Source organism: Cavia porcellus, unplaced genomic scaffold (genome assembly GCF_034190915.1).
Source record: "Cavia porcellus strain 051 isolate PalLab524CR breed Dunkin Hartley unplaced genomic scaffold, mCavPor4.1 scaffold_22, whole genome shotgun sequence".
Taxonomy (NCBI): domain Eukaryota; kingdom Metazoa; phylum Chordata; class Mammalia; order Rodentia; family Caviidae; genus Cavia; species Cavia porcellus.
The window spans coordinates 11,056,541-11,076,243 of NW_026947505.1; the positions used below are offsets into that span (position 1 = coordinate 11,056,541).

The 19,703-nt window shown below is 48.0% G+C and overlaps 1 protein-coding gene across 2 annotated transcripts in view; it reads left to right on the top strand.

The window, feature by feature from the left end:
• Positions 1 to 378: 378 nt before the first annotated feature.
• Positions 379 to 19,703, top strand: part of Utrn (utrophin) — a 502,327-nt gene continuing 483,002 nt past the window's right edge. The window contains exons 1-2 of one of the 2 annotated variants that reach the window (XM_023563244.2): positions 379 to 812; positions 6,932 to 7,102. In XM_023563244.2, the coding sequence (XP_023419012.2) occupies positions 7,024 to 7,102 (79 nt within the window). In that variant the 5' untranslated portion in view covers positions 379 to 812; positions 6,932 to 7,023. Of the gene's footprint in view, positions 813 to 1,324; positions 1,459 to 6,931; positions 7,103 to 19,703 lie in introns of those variants that run through there. The other variant, XM_063233434.1, reaches the window with a different exon arrangement.

The following is a 19,703-nucleotide window of genomic DNA, read 5'->3' on the forward strand; positions in this document are numbered from 1 at the left end:
GCGTGCAAGGCTGGCGCTGATTGACCCGGCGCGCAGTCAGGTGACCCGGGGCGCCACGTTCCCGGAGCGGGCCTGGGTGGCCGGCGAGCGTGCTGGGCAGAGCGAGAGGCGCAGTCTCGGGAAACAAAGTTGCGGGGCAGCCGCAGCTGCAGCAGGCTGGGCGGGGAGCAGGGGGCGCCGCGGGCGCGGAACGCGAGCCCCTTCCCGGGGGCGGAGGTTCCGCACCGCACCCGCCCTGCTCCGCCCGGGGCGCTGGGCTGCAACAAAGGGGCAGGTCCGGGCGGGGAGGAGCGGAGCCGCGAGCGGAGGAGGAGCCTCGGCCGGAGCTTTCTCCGCGCGAAGTTGGGGCTCGCTGGGCGCGGGAGCGGGGCGCACGCAGCTGCCCGCGGGTGTTCTCCTGCCGGGGGCGGAGGGACCTCGGCCTCTAGAAGCCAACCGGGTGTCTCGGGAAGACTCCCCCCCTTCTTGTGGGTCACTTGTGCACCCGGGAAACTTAGTGTTTGGTAAACTTGCTGCCCGCGCGTTTGCGCTTGAACTGTTTTGTTTTTGTTTTTGGCGGAACTACCCGGCAGGAAGATTGAACAAGTCAGGGGCGTTTCCAGTTGGTGTCAGTTTTTTCCCCTTTCTTTTTGGTTTCTGTCCTGTTCTGCACGTTTCATTAAAAAAAAAAAGAAAGCAACGATCTCCAACAGCAACCGTCGCTCTACTACACTCACCCTCGCGCGCACCCCCGCGATCGTGGCGACCCCGAGTCGCACCGAGGACTTGGGCGCAGGCGAAGGCTGCGGGCGCGCGTGGCCGCTGGCGAGCAGGTAAGCGAACCGGTGCGTTCCTGAGCCGGGGGCGGGAGAACGGGACGCGGCCCCCGGGGACTAGGGCGGGCATGGGCGGGAGGCTGACTTTCCTGCGGCTCTCCCGCCGCGATCGGGTCCCTGAGTCCCAGCGTGGAAGCTGTAACTTCGCCGTGCGCTCTCCCGGGACCCTCGGTTCGGCTCGGTGCGCGGAGAGAGCAGGCCGGCTTCGTGCAGCGCGCTCCGGCCACCAGGTCCGCGGAGTCGTTACGAGGTGCGAGGGACTCAAACTTCCCCGACTGGCTCCTTGCCGCCGCCGCCGCCGTCCCCTTGTTGCTCCCTGCCAAGGACGAGGGCTGCGCATCCCTGCCTTGCGCCGAGCGGGGCGCAGGGCCAGTGGTTTCCGAGAGGGGACGTGGCCTCCTCGGAGAGCCTGTCGCACTGGTCCCGGCCCGGGAAGGCGGGGCCCGGCACTGTCCGCCTGGCGAGGGTGGGGAGGGGCGGCGCGGTCGGCGGGCAGGGCAGCCTGGTCTCTGTGGCGGCCGCTCCCGAGGGTGGGGCTCCGGGCTCGGGGCGCGCTCGCCGGCTCCTGCGGCTGCGGGAGGCGGAGGGCACGGGTGCCTCCTGGGCGCGCGGACTCTGGGCGTCTCTGGCTGCGGCTGACAAGGTAATCAATCCGTGTCCCCCTTTGGTCTGGGGTGCTAGGGTCGCTCAAGGCCACTTAGAAAACCGACAAAGCGCTAATTGTAGGCTGGCAACTTTCAGAAGGCACATTATTAGGATAAATTTTTCTTTTCAAATCTCGGATTCCAAACGGGATTTGTTCTAGGGTTGTTTCAAGGGGAGGAGAAAAACTGCCCGACCTTCGAGAGCCCGAGGATCCACACTTTAAAAAAAAATTGCTGAAGCTGGGTGTGAGGACTCCACGGCCCCATGCGCTGGGTTGTACCGCAGACTCCCCAGCCTGTCCCAGCTTTCAGGTCACCAGGGTCACCAGGGCCTCGCGGGCCAGTTCCCCATACGGCGCCCTGGAGGCTCAGGGCACTGATCGCAGCGGCCAGAGCGCGCCGCGCTCGGGGCGAGGCCGGATCGCTGGGTCGGGTCGGACCGGGCAGGGAGCCGCATCCCCTCCCCGAGCGCGCACCGGGCTGTGGAAGCGGAGCTGACTCTTCCTGGGCGGCCGCTGCGAGGCGCGGCCAAGGAGCCTGCGGATGGGGAGATCCGGTCGGGCGCGAGCCCGAGGAATGCGAAGCTCGCTGGGACTTGCGTCTCTGTACCAGGCGGCCAGGGCCGGGGTTTCCGCGCGGCCCCGCACCCCGGCGTTTATGGGACCGGTGAGACAGCTCTTTAACCTTCCTTTGGTGTTTACCTAAAATTTATTGCTCCTGTAAACAGTATTGGTCACAGGAGCGTTAACCTGCCCTGGAGCGCCTGCGGGGTGAGTGGCAGCGCCTGGCCCGCCGCGTTTCTCTTACTGTGTTGCACGCGGAGCGCAAACTTGTTCCTCTGGCTCTCCTTCCACCTTCCACCGTCTCTGGCCGTCCTGGGCTTGGGTTTCTCTGGAAAACGGTTTTGCTTAGGTCCTAAACCACGTGGCCATCAGAACTGCGTATTGTTGAATTTTTGTTCATGCCAGCACCTTATTGAATCTTGCAAATTCTAACGTGCAGTTCCTAAACGAAGAAAAAAATTACTTTTTCTTTTAAGGTCATTCCCTGCCTTTTCACTTAGATTGTTTTTGAGACTGGGGCTTGCTGTGTAGTTCAGGCTGGCCTTGAATTCACTCTGTAGCCCTCCTTGGCCTCCAGCCCAAGAGCTCCTCCTGCCTCAGCCTCCCCAGTGCTGGTATCACAGTCATGCACCATCATGCCCGGCTTTTGTTTTTTCCCTTTAGGTTTATTGCTAAACACTTGCATTCTGGTCCATAGGACAGAAGCATAGGAGTGAGGTAAGGTTTCGGTGGGACCTTGGTCAAACTTTGCAGAATGTCATTTTGAACGAGAGGAAGGCTAGGGCCTGGGTAACAATGAATTACCACTGTGCAGGGCCTTCCCAGGGCCACTAAAGCAACACCCCTCCCCACTCCGCCCCCCAGTTGTCTGGTTTCTCACCTAGCTTTGTGTGGAGGGCAGCATTCCATCCATTCCTGGGATTCGGAAGGCCAGGGGTTACTTTGGGACACATTGTTAGTGGTGAAACTTGATTGTACCAGCATTTTAAGATTTAGAGGAAAGCTGAGACAGGAGGATGGCGGTGAGTTGTGGGTCAGCCTGGACTATGCAGTGAGTTCAAGGCCAGCCTGAACTAGCATGAGACCCTGTCTCAACGAAACCAAACCAAACCAAACCAAACCAAACCAAACCAAACCAAACCGTATAGATGTCACATCCATGGCCTCTGTTGCTCAAACCAAGCTCCCCTGGTCCTTGGTGGCAACAAGTGACAGTCCCCAGTGATGACTTGTTTAAATGGCCTGTTATTCCCTTCCCTTCTCATTGTTTCCAGGCCCTTTGATCACCTTTCCTGCTATAATTTTGTGGTCTTTAAGAGATTTGCAGTATATTATCAAGCAGAAAAAAAATTTTTTTGAGAGAAGTTCTTATGTTGTCCACACTGGTCTTGATCTTACTGTGCAGCCCAGGCTGGTCTCTAACTCAAGGCGATCTCCTGCCTCAGCTTCCCAAGTGCTTAAATTACAGGCATACATCACCACACCAGCTGGAATATTACCTTGGGAGGGCAAATTAGAACACTGTATTGAGGAACTATTACAGGTTATGTGGAAATAAAGTCCCGTGTAAACAATTTTTTTCGTCTCTCTCAGTATTTATTTTTGATTTTTGAGACAGTGTGTCAGGATGTATTCCAGACTGGCCTCCATCTCACTGTGTAGCCCAGACTGTTCTTGAACTGGCAGAGACCCTCCTGTCTCAGCCTCTCCAGTGATGGGATTGCAGGTGTGCGCCAACCTGCCAGGCACTACTTTTCTCTTTTTGTGGTGTGAGTAGAGTACTGGAAAAGCATTGACAGGGAGACCTGGGGCTAAGTCCAGTGTGAAGGAGAGCGTTAGACTTACCTCTCAAAGGGACTAGTTCTTCCTAGGAAAGAAAATCATTCTTAGGCAAGCCTGATTGTCCTTAATAAAAATTCTATACATTCTTCTGAACAAGGCTTTGGGCTCTTGAAAATACAAAAATACACTTAGGAATTTAGCAAATTCTGCAGTTTTGTACTCAAAGAACTTGTTGACACAATAATCCATAAATTCTTAACAGTAGGAAGGACATAAAAATAAAGCTTTTTTATAGTCTCGTAAGAGCTGGCAGATTCTGCTTACCCAATCCATAGATGCTAGAGAGACAATGGTTCTTAAAACTTACAGTTTTCATCTACCTCAACTGCTCTCACACTTAAAACTATTTTCTAGAATAATTTGCTTATTAGTAGAATACACCCTTTTCTTGACATGGTCAGAAGAAAGGATTAATATTATATATGATGCACAGTACTGTATGGTATAGTTTTTGAATTTTGTATTATCAAAAACAATGTATATAATATTACATATATATAAAGTGGTACATTTTTTAGAACAGTAACGTCATATGATGTGTCCTTGAATTAAGAGGTTGAGTTCTCCAATCCTGGTTAGCATTAAATGCTGATTCTGATACTTGTTTTAATATGTGAATCAATATACATTCTCTGCAGGTTAATGTTTGGATACATTGATGGTTACAGTCCCACTGAAATGATCAATGTACTTAATAGGCCTTTGGCCCCTCCTCCCCCTTTTGGGCTGTGCTGGGAATGAACTCAGAGCCTTCTCAGTCCTTTTAAAATTTTCAGTCGGGTTTTGCTCAATTGCCTCTTTGCCCGTGCACGACTCAAAGCTGCAATGTTCCCGCTTCAGCCTCCCGAGATACTGGGAGCACAGGCATGTGCCATCATGCCTGGCTTTGGGGTACTCTTGGATGAGGCTGTTGTCAGTAAAGAGGTGCACTGCTGACTGTCAGCTTGAAGTCTGCTTTTTTTGTTTTGTCTCCCAGGAAGTATTGGCAATTTAATACTGTAATTATTTGCAGTCTTTAAAAAATGTGGTGCTGCTGACCAAAAATCTTCAGTTCTCTAGAGTTTGGAGATGCTTCTCATTAGCTGCTAGAGAGCGGGCTTATTTTCTTTGAGTAGTACCCACGTGCCTCATAATTCACGTGCTAGGCCTGCCTAGGAAGGTTTGCATCCGTGGATGCCACATAGAGTCTTCCGGACTTAGCTCTCTGAGCAGCCCGACATCCTCGTTCGGGTTTCCGCCTGCCTTTTCCCCTGCCCAAGGTCTCAGAAGGCCCCTCAAAGTCGCCAGATCCAAACCCCACTCGTGATTTCTCCCTGCAGCCAGCGGCCCTCCGGTGCACCCCTGCGGCGATCCACGTACCTCTGCCTCACCGGGCCAGAACTGGGAGTTGTTCCGCGTGTTCCTGACCTGGTCAGCTGAGGTCCAGGAAGTTCCCGGACCCTACCCACCTCCCTCAGTTACTGTCACAATGTCCCACCTGGCCATTCCGGTTTTTTTGCATCAACCCTTGTCCATGTTTTATAATCATGTCCTGTCTGTAACGTTAAATACCCATGACAGATACCTAGGCGCCCTTTGACTAGTTTCTTCTCCCTTTTACAATAGGTCCTTCCTACGTCTATGCAGTATGCACATCTCCACATACATATGTATATAGATACAGATGGACTTGCTGTCTGTTGACATTAAATTGAGGCGGTTGTCACATTTCATTGCTAACTGGCCATCAGGTATCTCTTACAGTGGAAGACATTTTCCTGCATGGCCCCACCACTGATGAATGTTAAAGACATTGAACATTACTGCAATAACATGGCTTAGTCTGCAGTCCAAATTCACACTTTTAAATGACCTTCAAATGTTTTAAAATTCTGCATTTAATCAAGGGTTGCATTTGGTCCTTAGGCTTAGTTGTTCTCCTTTGATCCACAAGGGTCACCCTCCCGCAGGTAATTTGGGACTTTCTTCATGTGGACAGTTCTGAAGAGGCTAGGACATTTGTTTTGAAAAATCCTGCAGACCGGATTTTTCTGCTCGTGATATTCTTCACGTTAAGTATTTTGGAAAGGATACCATATAAAGGATGGTGTTTTCTTTCCATCCTGTGTGCCCCCTTGTGGGTTATGTGAAGTTTGATCATTGGCCGGCTTTACTCCCGACATTATCATTAAAATTTTTTAAACACATAGAAGAGTTGAAAGAAATTCAACTGGGCATGATGGTGCACACCTGTAATCCTAGCACTCAGGAGGCTGAAGCAGGAGGATCCATGTGAGTTTGAGACCAACCTGGACGGCATAGCAAGACTGGCTCAAATAAACTAAAAAGAAGAAGAAATTTTCATTCAACATCCATACACCCACGGCCTGGGTTCTTTAGCGATTTTCTGTATCTGGTTCTAGTATTCGTTGGCTCCCTCAATGTTCCTGTAACCCACCTACAAGCCACAATGTCTTTTAAAAAGACCATTCGGATGCTTTTGCTTCTGCTGACCACCAAAGAGACTCAGATGGAAACCCACAGCCTCGATCTGGACTCCGTGGCTGAGGCTGTGCTTCTGCCTCATCTCCTCACCTGGCTCCCCAAATCCACCTGCTTATTTGGTTTTCTCTTCTCTGAAAACCCTGGCCTGGGCTCAACTCTTTGTCTGCTTCTGCTGCTTCATACAGGAAGCTCTTACTTTACTTTTTCGGCTTCCCTTTTTGGCTAATTAATTTCTTCTTATCCTTGAAGGCCAAGCTCAAATGTCTCCTCTTGAAGAAAGCCTTCTCGATTGCCAAGGGCGGGTCAGATTCCTCTGTGGTATGCGCCTTTCCTTTGTAGACTGTCAGGACTGTACTGGAACAATTCATTATGTAATGAATTGTTTAGTGTCTTCAGCTCCTCAATGGGGAGGCTGTGTATCCGGTTAGTGGTGTTTGGATCGGTGCCTCACACATGGTAGACACTCAATACTCCACCACCGTCCATGGAATAGATACGAATACCATAGCCGTTGTCTGTCACTGGTATGTAATCATGTGCATATGCATGCATAGAAAGTCAGTTCTTTTCCTTTTCCTTGTAGGGATCCATGTCAAGGTGGTCCTTTATGCAGAGTTGAAAGTCTCACAAAGAGGACTTGGGAAATTCTTTGGATTACACTGAAACTCTACTAAGATGGCCAAATATGGAGACCGTGAAGCCAGGCCCGATGATGGGCAGAATGAATTCAGCGATATCATAAAGTCTCGATCTGGTAGGTGATGGATGCTCATGATAATTATGAATCTATGTATCAGCACTCTAGAAGGAGTAGGTTCCTGGGTCTGTTTTGCATTTTTCTTATGAGATCAGTTTTGTAGAAGGCAGTATAATGTCTTGGAGTCTCCTGGCTTCATTTTTTAATTCTTTTTGACAGAGTTTTGTCTTGAATGTTGACTGGCATTGACCAGGGAAACTGCTGATAGTAGTTGGGTGTCGTTCATTCATAGGACAACCCCATTAAAATACAAAATGCAGCTGAGTAATTTTTCCCCTTATTTCTGAAAATGCAAGGAGGTTCCATACGGGAAATAGGAGCCACCATGCTCTCTGGCCGGAAGGATTCCTTGGTTTGGTTGCTTTCTCATACACCTCCTGTCCCTTTGGGTGCACAGCCCTATGACGGAACAGCCAGCGTCTTAACTTGGCTTCTGTTGAAACTTCTGAAGAACTTTCCCAAGACGCATTTGTACCCCCAGTTCCATGAGCTTCCCCAGGACTGCTGAATGGTTTCCATGTGAACACTGACTCTGGGGACCTCTGGATGCCCCCTTCCCTGTGTGTCAGGTGTAACCCAGTGCCTTTTGCTTCTGGCCGATAGATGTCTCTACTGGGGAGATTTTACAAAGGCAGATGCATTAGCTCTGCACTAGACCTGCTGAATACAAATTTCTCTTTTCTTTCTTTCTTTTTTGTGCCGGGAATTGAACTCATGACCTTGTACTTGCCAGGCAGGCATCATTTGCTGAGCTATATCCTCAGCCACCAAATTTCTGTATTTCAAAAAGCTTCCAGTGTGATTCAGAGATGGGCTCCAGAGGTAGATATTTTTGAGCAGTTAGGTCCTTTCTGAGTTTTGCAAATTACACAGAGCTCTATTCTGGGTGTGAACACTATACTTAAGTAACTTCAAGAGTTACTTTGAGGTATAAAATTATATCAGTGTCACTTTCAAAATGAAAAAGGAACTCAAATCCTGTTTTGAAATGTGAACCCTTCATATATTATGGTAGGATCTTATTTCTTCTGTTTCTTTTGGCGGGGGGGGGTGGGGGACATGGTCTCCTTACGTAGTTCAGGTTGGTGTAAGCTCGCCGTAGAGCCCAGCTGGCCTTGAACTCACAGTGATCCTCCTATCTCTGCCTCCCAAGTGCTGGGATTACTAGCATGCATTACCCCGCCTGGCTATTTATTCTATTTAAAACTGCAGAAATACGCAGAACCTCAGACCTAAATGAACTATCTTAGGATGCACGTTTCCCTCTGTGTTCCTGGGGTTTGCTGACTGGTAAAGATCTTGGATATTGTCTATAAATAAGCAGTGGCTATTTTGTAGCTTGTGGTAACTTCTGAAGTACAGCTCCATACCCTATGGTTTGTGTACTTTAAAGTATGCTTTGAACATGTTCTATTTGCTCCAACGTCTTCTGTAGTCCGGGCTGGCCCTGCACTCACTGTGTAGCCCAGGCTGGCCTCGAACTCCAGGTAATCCTGCTCAGTGTAATGTGTTTTTAAAAAGGGCATAGCAATTGGCCAAGTAATTCTATTTCTAGAGATTTACCCCTAGGCAATACATAAAAATGTACTTTCAAGAAGTTGACCACAGCCTTATGTATCACAGAAAAAAATTGGATACATCAAATCCAGTGTGGAGGATTGGTTAGGTCTTTATTCCCCAAAGGACTTGAAAGACTCACAAATTTTAAGATTGTTAATGGGTAATTAAGGGTGCCATAATGAGGTAACTCTAGGACATACCAGTGAGCTTTCTAACTTGATTGTAGAATATTAGAGCAGATTCTGTGGAACCCGAGCAGAGCTGTTTACTTAGGGTGTATTCACATAGTGAAGACCAAGAGTTTATAAAAGCTGATATGGATGTGTATCTCTGTGGGTGTATGTGAGCAAGCACGTATACATTAGTTTAAGAATATGTGGTTGATAGTAGTGTTAAGTTAAAAACAGTGATATACAGAGTGGTTTATGTGACAGATCTTTTAGAAAAATGTATCAGGTATACACTCGATACATTGCAGAGAGTGATAATCTCTGCATTGTGTGATCATGCTTCTTTGTGTCTGCATGTGTCATTTAAACCTCTTCTTATAGTTTTAAGGGCTCCAATTGCCAATAGTGCTTTAATGGCAAGGTTACGTTTATCACTGTTCTTTAGTGGCACCTGTTTCTAAGCACATTGCCATTTTAGCTGTGGCATGGCTGAGATGTGAATCACATTCTTCTGGCTGGGTTGTGTTACAGAAGCCTGAAGATAAATCTGGATTTGAATGGGGCTGTTGGTCTCAATCTTGCTTTCTGGAAAGTGCTTTTTACTTCTTTTAAAAAGGTCAATAGTCAGTCTGCATAAGGTGGTACTATCTCAAGGTACTCCGAAGCTTACGTATTATTAGAGGATTTTCAGTTTATGCAAAGCGGAAGACATAACTTGCATTTTTTGTGTCATTTATCTTTGCATCCACCCATTCATTATCTATCTAACCATCCTTGAACATGTTCTATGCAGAATTTGTTGCTTTTTCATTTCTTAAGAATGAATGTTTTCCTCCTAGAGAATTTTGATCATTATCTGCTGCTCTGGGTTTTTTCCTTTGAAGATGGCTGGGGGGGGGGACGGAGGTTGGGGGGAAACACTGAGGCTGAGAAATATCAATCAATGAAATCTTTTTTTTTTTTTAAATCGGTACCAGGGATTGAATTCACGACCGCCTGCTTGCAAGGCAGGTGCTTATGTCGCTGAGTTAAATCCCCAGCCCCAGTCAGTGAAATCTTTTGCTATGCAAAGGTTCTTCTCCCTCTCCTCCAAATCCTCGCTGCGTTTGAACCGCCCAAAAGCCTAGCACAATAAAATAAATATGCATTCTCTGTTAATTATTGGGATTGTTTGTCTCCCTCCTTCAGTCTTAATTTGCTTTGTGCTATGTGTGTGTGAAGATTTTAATGTTTAACAGCTATTTCTAAGGAGATCTCTTTTCCCATCCTTGTGGTCTGGGAAGTTTATGTCTGTAATCCCATGGAAACGTTACTGGAATTCCAGTGAGTTAATTCCAATCTACCACTTCCAGTGCAACCCACAATAAAGACACCAAGAAAAATTTAAAATTATGAGAGAGTCAAGGGGGTCCCGAGTCCAGCCCAGGTAAAGGTTCGTGGAACAAAGGCCTTGACCCAAGGCCTACCCCAGATTTTATTAACTTGTGAAGAAGGAAGTAGCTAGAAGATGAATGAGTGTAATAATGGTGGGAATTCATGAGCGTGAGCTGAGCTGGCTGAGAGGCCAGAGAGCACCTGTGCAATCTGCAGAGGGAAGAACATGCAGAAAGACCAATCTGCATGACACAGTTGAGGTGTCATTTAACCGTTAGGTGGCAGAGCTTCAGTTCAGATGTGCAAACTTCTGCCCTGGGAAGTCACAGCCTCTTTTATCTGGAGGCTGGAGCCCAGCTGACAGCCCTGGAGCAGTGGCTCTGCCATCCTGCTGGGCTCAGTGTTTAGGGAGACACTGGGGCTGGCAAACATTTTCAGAGTCGGCATCAGTACCTCCGCCAGCCCTGTTTACGTTGCTCAGAGCCAACTGAAGGAGAAGGACATAGCTTAGCCAGCTCCGTACATAGCAGTACATGGAGTCGGGCCGGGAGTAGCCAAAGTGGAAATAACTGCTTTTTATTCCAGGAGAGTCCTTCAAGTGGCCCTCTGCAATTTCCATCATCTCAACAGAACCCAGAGTTATCAAGTGTTTTGGTATAACAGTTCCATGAGCATGAAAGCCATACCCTTGCATTATGGTTGCAGTTTAGTTGCTTTGGATTTGAGTAAGGCTGACACAAGAACTTGGTCTTTAATAGTGAGGATTTGAGGCTGGGTAAAAGCAGACTTTCTCTGCTTAACGGTGTATACATCAAGTTTGTCACCAGTGGCTGGGTTATTGACAGCCTTAATTAATAGGCTTCATAAATCTTACAAAGTTAGTAAAGATTTTCAGACAGTAGGCCCAGAATAATACTTTTTAAGTGAAATAGCTTGCCAGTGTAAGCTCCTGCCTGGAACGTTGTAAAATATGGAACAGTGGAGTGGTTTGGGGTGTGTGTGAGATCGCAGACTATCCTCACTGCTAACCTACTTGAAAACCCCAATACAGGATGGGTCATCTTTGACCACGAGGCTCAGAGCTGTTGTGCTGAATCTCAGCGCAAGATCCCTTCAGAAGCGTAGAGGTCAAGGCAAAGGACTGTGTCACCTGGCGACAAGTAGAGAGCTCCTGGTGGTGAGGGGATTAGAACCCTGGACTCTCAGATGGAAAAGGGTCATTTATTGTATGAATTTTTTTTTTTTTGTCTTTTTCCTTTTTATCAGTACCGGGGATCGAACTCACGACTGTCTGCTTGCAAGGCAGGCGCTTATGCCTCTGAGCTAAATCCCCAGCCCTGTTGTATGAATTATTAGAGTAAACTTTTCCTTGTATGATTCAGTCCTTTAAAGAACCATGTTTTTGTTACTGTTTTTGCGACAGGGTCTCACTACGTAGTTTAGACTGGCCTTCAACTTGAGGCAGTCTTCCCGCCTCAGCTTCCTGAGTGCTAGGATTGCAGGTGTTTGCCATCACGTCCAGCTTAAAACCCACGGCTGGAAACCTGCATGTAACATTGGTGTCATTTCTTTACTCACAATATCACTGTCTAATTCTGGGGTTTAATTGTTGAGGGAGCTATAGAAGTCTGCGCCAGTGCTGTGATCTCATGATGGGATCTTATCCATGATGATGATGATGATGATAATTTTGGTATTTATATTTAGTTTTATTTAGCATATGTACTGTCCAGGTACTGTGAGCAAACATGGTGCTGAGTTTAATCCTCCCCATCACTGTTTAATGGATAAAAAACCTGAGCCATGAAGAAGTCAGTTGTGGAACTACCTTCTCTTTCAATTTTGTGGTAGTGCGCACCCCAGGGCTTTTGCACTTCCCCCTTCTTGGATTCATGGTTCTAATATAGAGATTAAGTTTAAATATTACCTTCTCTGAGAGATCTTCCTTGCTGACTTTGGGAGGTCACACTAGCAGTCATTCTTGCCTATATCACTCTTCAGATTCCCTGAGTTGTTCTTCTCACTATGTACTACTTTTTTGCAATATCAGTCAATATCTTTCCCACTAGAATTTAACTTCACAGAAACCAGAGAGGGGTACATCCTTGGCCCCAAGCCCAGTGTCAGCTCATAGCTGGTAGGCAAGCAGTCTGTTCAGGGAAAGGACTCCAGGTCTTGACCTGGCTAGGACTGAGTGAGATTGGGACCCCATGCCTGACCTCAGAAAGCCTGCCCAGGACTTCTGCCAGACTGGGTTCGTTCTGTGGTTGGTGGTGGTTCTTTATCTTGTGTCTAGTGGTGTCCCTTGCAAATTTTTCACTGCACCAGTGGAATCATCCCCCTCTCCCTGGGTGGTTACCAAGCTTGGGTCCTGGCCCCCCAGACCTGGGGTTGTTACCAGAGCCCAATGCAGGGAGTCGGTGCCTGCCCTCCTGGGCTGTGGCTGCCTCTGGTCTGGTATCTCTCTGTGCTAAGAGCTGGCAAGATGGAGAATACCTGAGGACAGAGAGTCCTTCGGGCAGAAGATGGAGAAACAGATAACGGGTCTGTGACGTGGGTTCTCTTTTCTCTTCCCCTCTGACCGCTGCTCAGGGCTTTTAACTGGTCTGTGACAATGGCGGTGGATTTCAGCGGCAGTGACATGTGGCCCAGGTTCAGCCTGGTGCCCGGCCAGATCGGTAACTCTGGCACTGGGAGCAGCGTGTGGGGGAGGGGGAGAGAGTCCAGCGCAGTGAAAATGAGACAAATTCTTGAACCCAAACTGTTCCACCAGGCTACACGGCAGGCTGGGCGTCTGCAGCCGGGCTCTGTCTGCATCCTACTGTCTGCCAGCATTCAGTGTGGGGAAAATTAAGGTGGGAGACAAGTGACCTTCCTTGTTGACCTTTCAGAGACCTTTGTTTAGCAGAGACACTGGCTGCGAGGTGTTTGGGGAGCATTGATCTACTTTTATCTCTTACCTTTAAAGACCGATCTGGGAGGGGATTTTTCTTCCCAGCTTAAGGGGCTGTGAAAAATCATTCATTTCTTCTCCTGAAGCTTTACGTGGCTGGAATACCTGTACTTTGAAGGGAGGTCTTGGAGCAGCCTTGTTTTTGTTCCAGGAGCCCTGGGGATTCACTGCAAGAGGAGGACCCTGGACCCTGGGGAGGAGAACAGCTCTTCTGGGGTAGTGCAAAATGTCAGCCAGTGTTACCTCATTCTGCTTCCCCTAAGTTTTCTGTGTTCCTGGGACTCTCAGAGCTTTCCTAAGATTGTGAAGCTCCAGAGGGCACCCCGTTGCCGCCTGGAAACCTCGGGTTGCAGAGAATAACTCCAGGCGAAGGAAGTGCATTAACTATATGGACTGAACAGAAAACTCAATTTTATTGAACCTTGTTGGAATCGGGATGTACGGACCACAGTAGACAAAGAAACACGCAGGCTCATTTCAGCAGTTGGTAAATATGAGTTAAAATTTAATCTAAAGCACTGAAGAAAGGTGGTTTCACACCTATTGGCTGAAGTTTTTCTTCCCTTAAACTGTGTGTGGAGGCACAGACATTTAATATTTGTATTTATTTTATGTAATTTATTTACTTACTTTTTTGAGACAGAGTCTCGCTATGCAGTTCAGACTGGCCTTGAACTCACTTTGTAGCCCAGGCTGTTCTCGAACTTGCAGTGATCTGCCTCAGCCTCTCAAGTGCTGGGGTTACAGGGGTGCACCACCACACCTGGCCCTTTTGTCTTTTTGTGTGCCTTAACTGCTTAGCGGGAAATACACTCAAGTCAGTCTTTGAAAAGCCCGTGTGAGTTTTTAGAATATATTTATTCCTGAGATGATGACTTGGGGCCCTAGAAATGGGAAGAAGGTCCCAGTCATTTCACTCTCGTTTTCTCTGTTGTGCTTAGATTTGCACAAGTCGATTCCTGGGGGCGGGAGTTCTGGACTCTGCACTTGTGCTTCTATCCTGTATCCTGTGGGGCTCCTCTGTCTGAAACATGTTCTCTTGGCCCAGACAGCAAGGAGGAATTGTCTCTTTTTGCTTATCCGGCTGCTGAAATTAAGTTTGTGGTAGAAAACCTCTCATCAGCGTTGGGAATTCTATTGTAATGGTCAAGCACCACCACACCTGGCTCATCAGTGACTATTTTCTAAGGAACTTTGTTTGGGTGTGTGGCTGGTTGACTGTCAGGTATTATTTATGTCAGGTTGACAGTACTGAGGAAGATGTGAGGCAGATGCCTTTGGAGGCTGATTCTCTTGCCCCCCTCATAGGCGATGTGTGCATCTGGCTATTTTATATTAATTCTGTAATTGAGTGGATGTACCTGCGCATGTTTATTCTGAACACTGTGTTTCTCACACCTGTCTCGTGTGGTGTGTATAACTCAGGCTGCAGGGCTCATCAGCTTTTTGGATTCCCAGGGAGGCCAGGGAGGCCCTGGCATTGGGAGCTTCAGCCAGCTGCTGGGTTATTCTCTGTGACGTGCTTGGCTTACACGCCAGAAAGAGAGGCTTGAATCTCACAACCAAGGTGAAAGTGCCTGCACTCCACGTGCGAGGGAGTGTAGTCAAGTAGTCATGATTTTGGGGGGGGAGGGGTGTACCCAGGAGCAAACTCATGACCTCACACTTGCCAGGCAGGCCCTTGTGCCACTGAGGTAAATCCCCAGCCCCTTGTTATGATTGTTTTTATCTTTCTTAAGCTTTTAACAAACTTTAGTGTGCCATGTTTGCAGGGGGGTTGGTGCACATCTTAACCCTTTTTACTTCCTCTTCCCCTGCTTTCAAATATTTATGATTTTTACTTGTAAACATTCCATTAAACAATTAAAAAAGGGTGTTGCATTTGTATGTGAGTGTGTGTGTCTGTGTGTGTGTGTGTGTGCCTTGCCCATAAGCACTCCATTGTTTTTTGGTACTGGGGATCGAAGTCATGACCTTACACTTAACCAGGGAAGCGCTTGAGCTACTGAGCTAAATCCCAGCCCTAGCACTCCATATTTTGAAGGGCTTGGTTTGTGAAATTCCTCCCCCCTCTCTCTCCTTTTTTTTTTTTTTCTTTTCTGTACTGGGGCTTGAACCTACGACCTTTGCACTTGGCTACATCTCCAGCCCTTTTTTATTCTTTATTTTGAGCCAAGGTCTCACTAAGACAGTGGGCTGTCCAGGCTGAACCTGTAGTTTGATTCTCCAGCCTCAGCCTCCCCAAGTGCTTAGAGGTGCACCACCATGCCCAGGATCTAAAGACAAAAGAATTCATTCATTTTTCTGTGCTCAGTTTTCTTTAAGGTTGGAGAAAAGTGTTACATTTGCGTTTACATCTGTGTTTTTTGAGTTCTCAATAGGTGGCATCTGGTACTCCTATTTAATATAGCCGTGCTTTCCTTTGGAAGGAAACAGTTTGCCTCCCTTTTTTTCATATCACAAGCTCCCTATGGATCTGTAAAAACATCCCTGAGGTCCTATTAGGTCCTTACGTTCATTCAAACCCAGCCCCAAAACCACAACAGAGCCCTGCAGTGCTCTTTCTTGGCGCTTGAATCTTTCACTGCTTTAAACATTTAGGGAGGGAGGGATTTTCAGTTCCTCACTGATTAAACACCCTGCAAGGTTTGAGCTCCTAGGTGCCCTCCCTGTGCCTTTGTGTGGCGTTTTAGCGGGGACCTCCCTCCCTGAGGCAGTGGGAAGGTTTTGAAAGGGGCTCTAGGTGAGGCCGTGGGGCGTGATCTGCTGGGCCTTGGCCCTCTTCTGCTGTGGGATAAATCTTAATGAACCAATAGGGAGGAAGCTTTTTTCAGTTTATTCGAAACATAGGGACCACAAAATAAAACCAGCAAAGTCTACTTCCAGGAAAATCAACTTAAGGATAAAGTTTGGTTTCTAAACTGTGCATGATGTGTTTTTCAAAGTTAGTTGTTACATTGCCAGTTTTGAAATTATGTTGTTTTTGAAAATCTAAAGTTAAAATATTGAGATGGGAGCGTGAACTTAAGTCCTGTTTGGCACTGAAAGCTTCTGGCTGGCTTCATCCCAAAGCGCAGCCTTTGGAGGCTTCGTGAGTAAAAGCCTGTATGTGTTCTAGCTACAATGCGTGCCTACTTTCCCTCGTCACCCCACGTAGTTCCCGTAAGTGTTGCATGCCTGTAGTCCTAGCAGTGTGGGAAGCTGAGGCAGGATCACAGGTTTGAGTCTATTCTGGGAAAGTCAGCAATTTAATGAAACTCTATCTCAAAATAAAAAATTGATGCTGGGCATAGTGGCTCATGCCTGTGATTCCAGCACTCTGCAGGCTGAGGCAGGAGGATCACTGTGAGTTGAAGGCCAGCTGGAACTGCTTAGCAAAACCTTGTCTCAAAAAACAAACAAACAAAAAAGAATGTAGCTTGGCACAAAGAGCCTGGTTTCAGTCCGCAGGAGAAAGCGAAAAGTACAACCCGCAACACATAAAAATGCTAATTTCTGTGATTACATGTGGTATTAATGGTCAGTTCCGTAGCTTGCGGCCTATGTAGCGTATCCAACCTTGGTTGTGTAGAACTCCCACTTAACTACTGTTTGTATAGAAAAATCAGAGTGGACTTGAAGTAGTGAAACTTGCATGTCTGTTGGCAAGAGATGTACTTTTTTGCATTAGCAGAGTGATTCTTTAGAGAACATAAATATGGGTTGCTGTCTTATTGGGGACCTAGCCAAGATCCCCAGTTGCCTGTATGAAGGATAAAATGAGAAATAGAGACAAATCTAGTAATGTGTGATGGAGGACCGGGAGGTCAGTGCTCAGGATGGGCAAAGACCCAGATGTTCTAAACCCACCACTGTTACTGGGTGTGTGCAGGGCAGGGGTGTATGCAGGGACAGAAGGGCCAGCCGAAGATTCAAGGTCGATGACGCTGCAGGCAACAGATCATCCTGGGATGACTCAAGAAGGCACAGATGATCGCATGCTAAGAAGGATCTTGCTCTGGAGCGTTCTTGTTCATTTTAGTTTTAGTGTAGTCTTGGTGGGTGGGAGAGGATGACCATCCCGAGAGTTAATGGGCAATTTCAGAGTGCTACCATAGTCCCAAATCTCCTTTTAGCCTTTAGGGAACTGTGCAAACTTAATTGTTACGAATTCGTGGTCCCCAGTATGCCCTGTCTCAGGTTGGCCTTGAGGGGTGTTCAGGGCAGGACAGGTCCTAGTCTGGGGCGCTTGGCACTGGGTCAGATAGATTGCTTGCCTGTGTGTTTAGATGAGACATGTCCCAACTGGGGGTGGTGGCTCATGCCTATGATCCCAGCATTTAGGAGCCTGAGGCAGGAGGATCGCTGTGAATTTGAGGATAGCCTGGACTCCAAGATGAGTTCAAGTCAGACTGCATTACATAGTGAGACAAAACAAAACCCCCACACACCCACACACACACACACAAACCAAAGAAGAGCGATGCATGCTGAAGTCCTGACATCTAGTGCCATCTTGCCTTTTAGTCCACCCTGCCCTGCATCCCGGGTTACTGTCACCCAGGCAGATGGAGCCACGTGAAGACTCCCTTGCCCACTCCCTGCCTTTGCTGCTTGGCTGGTTTTGGTTTCTGTGCCTGCTTGCTCTTCCTCATAGTCTGAAGTTATGAAACCGTCAACGTCAACATCAGCGTAAACACCCAAAGCATCCTTCTCTGTCCCCGTGCTGGCATCCACCACCCTGTTGTTCATTCTTTTCCTCTGCTTTTGGCTCCTGCAGCTCTGTGTGTGTACCTGCCTTGCTCGTTGGCTTTTCTGATGCCAGCTTTAGCTTGGTCTGCAGGTTTGGAAAGGGCTTAGTAGCAGCTTCCTGAGCTCTTTCTTTTGGGCTTATTTCCCTCCGAGTTTATTCAGCCTGGTCAGTGCTGCTGAGGGCTGGGCGGAGGTACGAGGGACACACCTCTTTTCTTAGCCTGTCTTCTGCCTAGCGGGGATGAACACATCCTTTTTAAATTATTCAGTCCATTTACTGTGTGCCTGGTGATACCTAATCACAAAATTTACGCGGCTTAGTTGTACCTGAGCTGGCACATTGTACACACACAGCATTTTAGCTGTTTGCCTGAAATGTTAAGCAAATCCTTATAAAAGGATGAGGTTCTGTTACAGGTAATCTGCGCTGGAGGCACAAGCGTTGTCGTCTTTGGTCTTCTTATCCAAGGTGATGAAGTGCACGGTGCAGTGTGGGGTCCTCCCACAGTGCCTCACTTGGCTCACGTGCCTGAGATCCTCACGTCGGCTTCTTCACTATCAGCAGTTCCCTGGTCACCGACTCAGTCCTCGCCCTCTCTTTCCTCCTGTCCCCTCTCTATCCTGCCTTGGCAGCTGAAGTACATTCCCCTCCCCTCTTAGTGCGTTTGTCAGGCCTGAAGACCTGAAAAGGATGCTGCTGGCTGCACATGCCGCGGGTGGCTTCTGTGTGGTGTGCATCATTCTCTGCCAGGTCTCCCAGATGAAGCCCCTGGCCCCGCCTGCCACCGCGTCCTCCTGAGCGTGCGGGGGAAGGAGTCGAGCAGGTAGCGGTTGGTGAGAGTGACTTCCTGAATAGCCTGTCCACTCGGACCACAGCTGTCTTGCAGCACTGACTCTCGGGGCTTCTACCTTTTTGGGTGCAAGCCTCCTAATTTGCAAGACAGCGTCTTTTAGAGCTGTCATAGGCAACCTTGCACGAAACCCAGTGCAGTGACTGACCCAGTGACTGACTGGCTCAGCCACACACATGTCCTTTCCCACATTCACTCGGTGAGAACCTGTGCCCGGACCTTCCATGAGCTCTGTGTGAAGAAAGGTCCATGTAGGTCTTGCCTGTAGAATCTCGTGAGCGTCATCCTGGTCTGGTACTTCAGCGTCTTGCAAGGTGGCCCAGGGGTCTTTGGCTTTCTTGTTCCTGCCTCTGGGAAGTAGACATTAGGACAGAGGTTCATGTTCAGGTGAGTGGAGGGGAGTGTTCTCAAGCCCCAGCTGAACTGGCTATGTTAGAACAGAGGCAGTGAGCAGGAAAGTGTTGTGAACAAAGTTGAGATTGGAGATTATGGGTATCAGGCAGAGTGTTGCAGGGGTAGGTGGTGTAGGGGAAGGATTTGCAGGATGGCTGGAGGTTGGTAACAACATGCAGAAAGCCTCAGTGTCAGTTTCACCTTTATAACATCAACCAGATATGTAGGGTTTTTTTGTTTGTTTGTTGGTTTTTTGATCTTTTTGAGATAGGGTCTCACTATGCAGTTCAGGCTGGCTTGAACTCACTTTGTAGCCCAGGCTGGTCTTGAACTTGCAACAATCCTCTTGCCTCCGCCTCCCGAATGCTGGGACTATAGGTGTGCACCATCATGTGCCAGGCTTAATTTTGCAAATCATATTGCAGCTTAACTTTCAAAACAGAGTTAAGGGGCTGGGGGTTTAGCTCAACGGCATAAGCGCCTGCCTTGCAAGCAGGCAGTTGTGCGTTCAATCCCCGGTACAGATAAAAAGGAAAAAGATAAAAAACAAAAACAAAACAAAACAA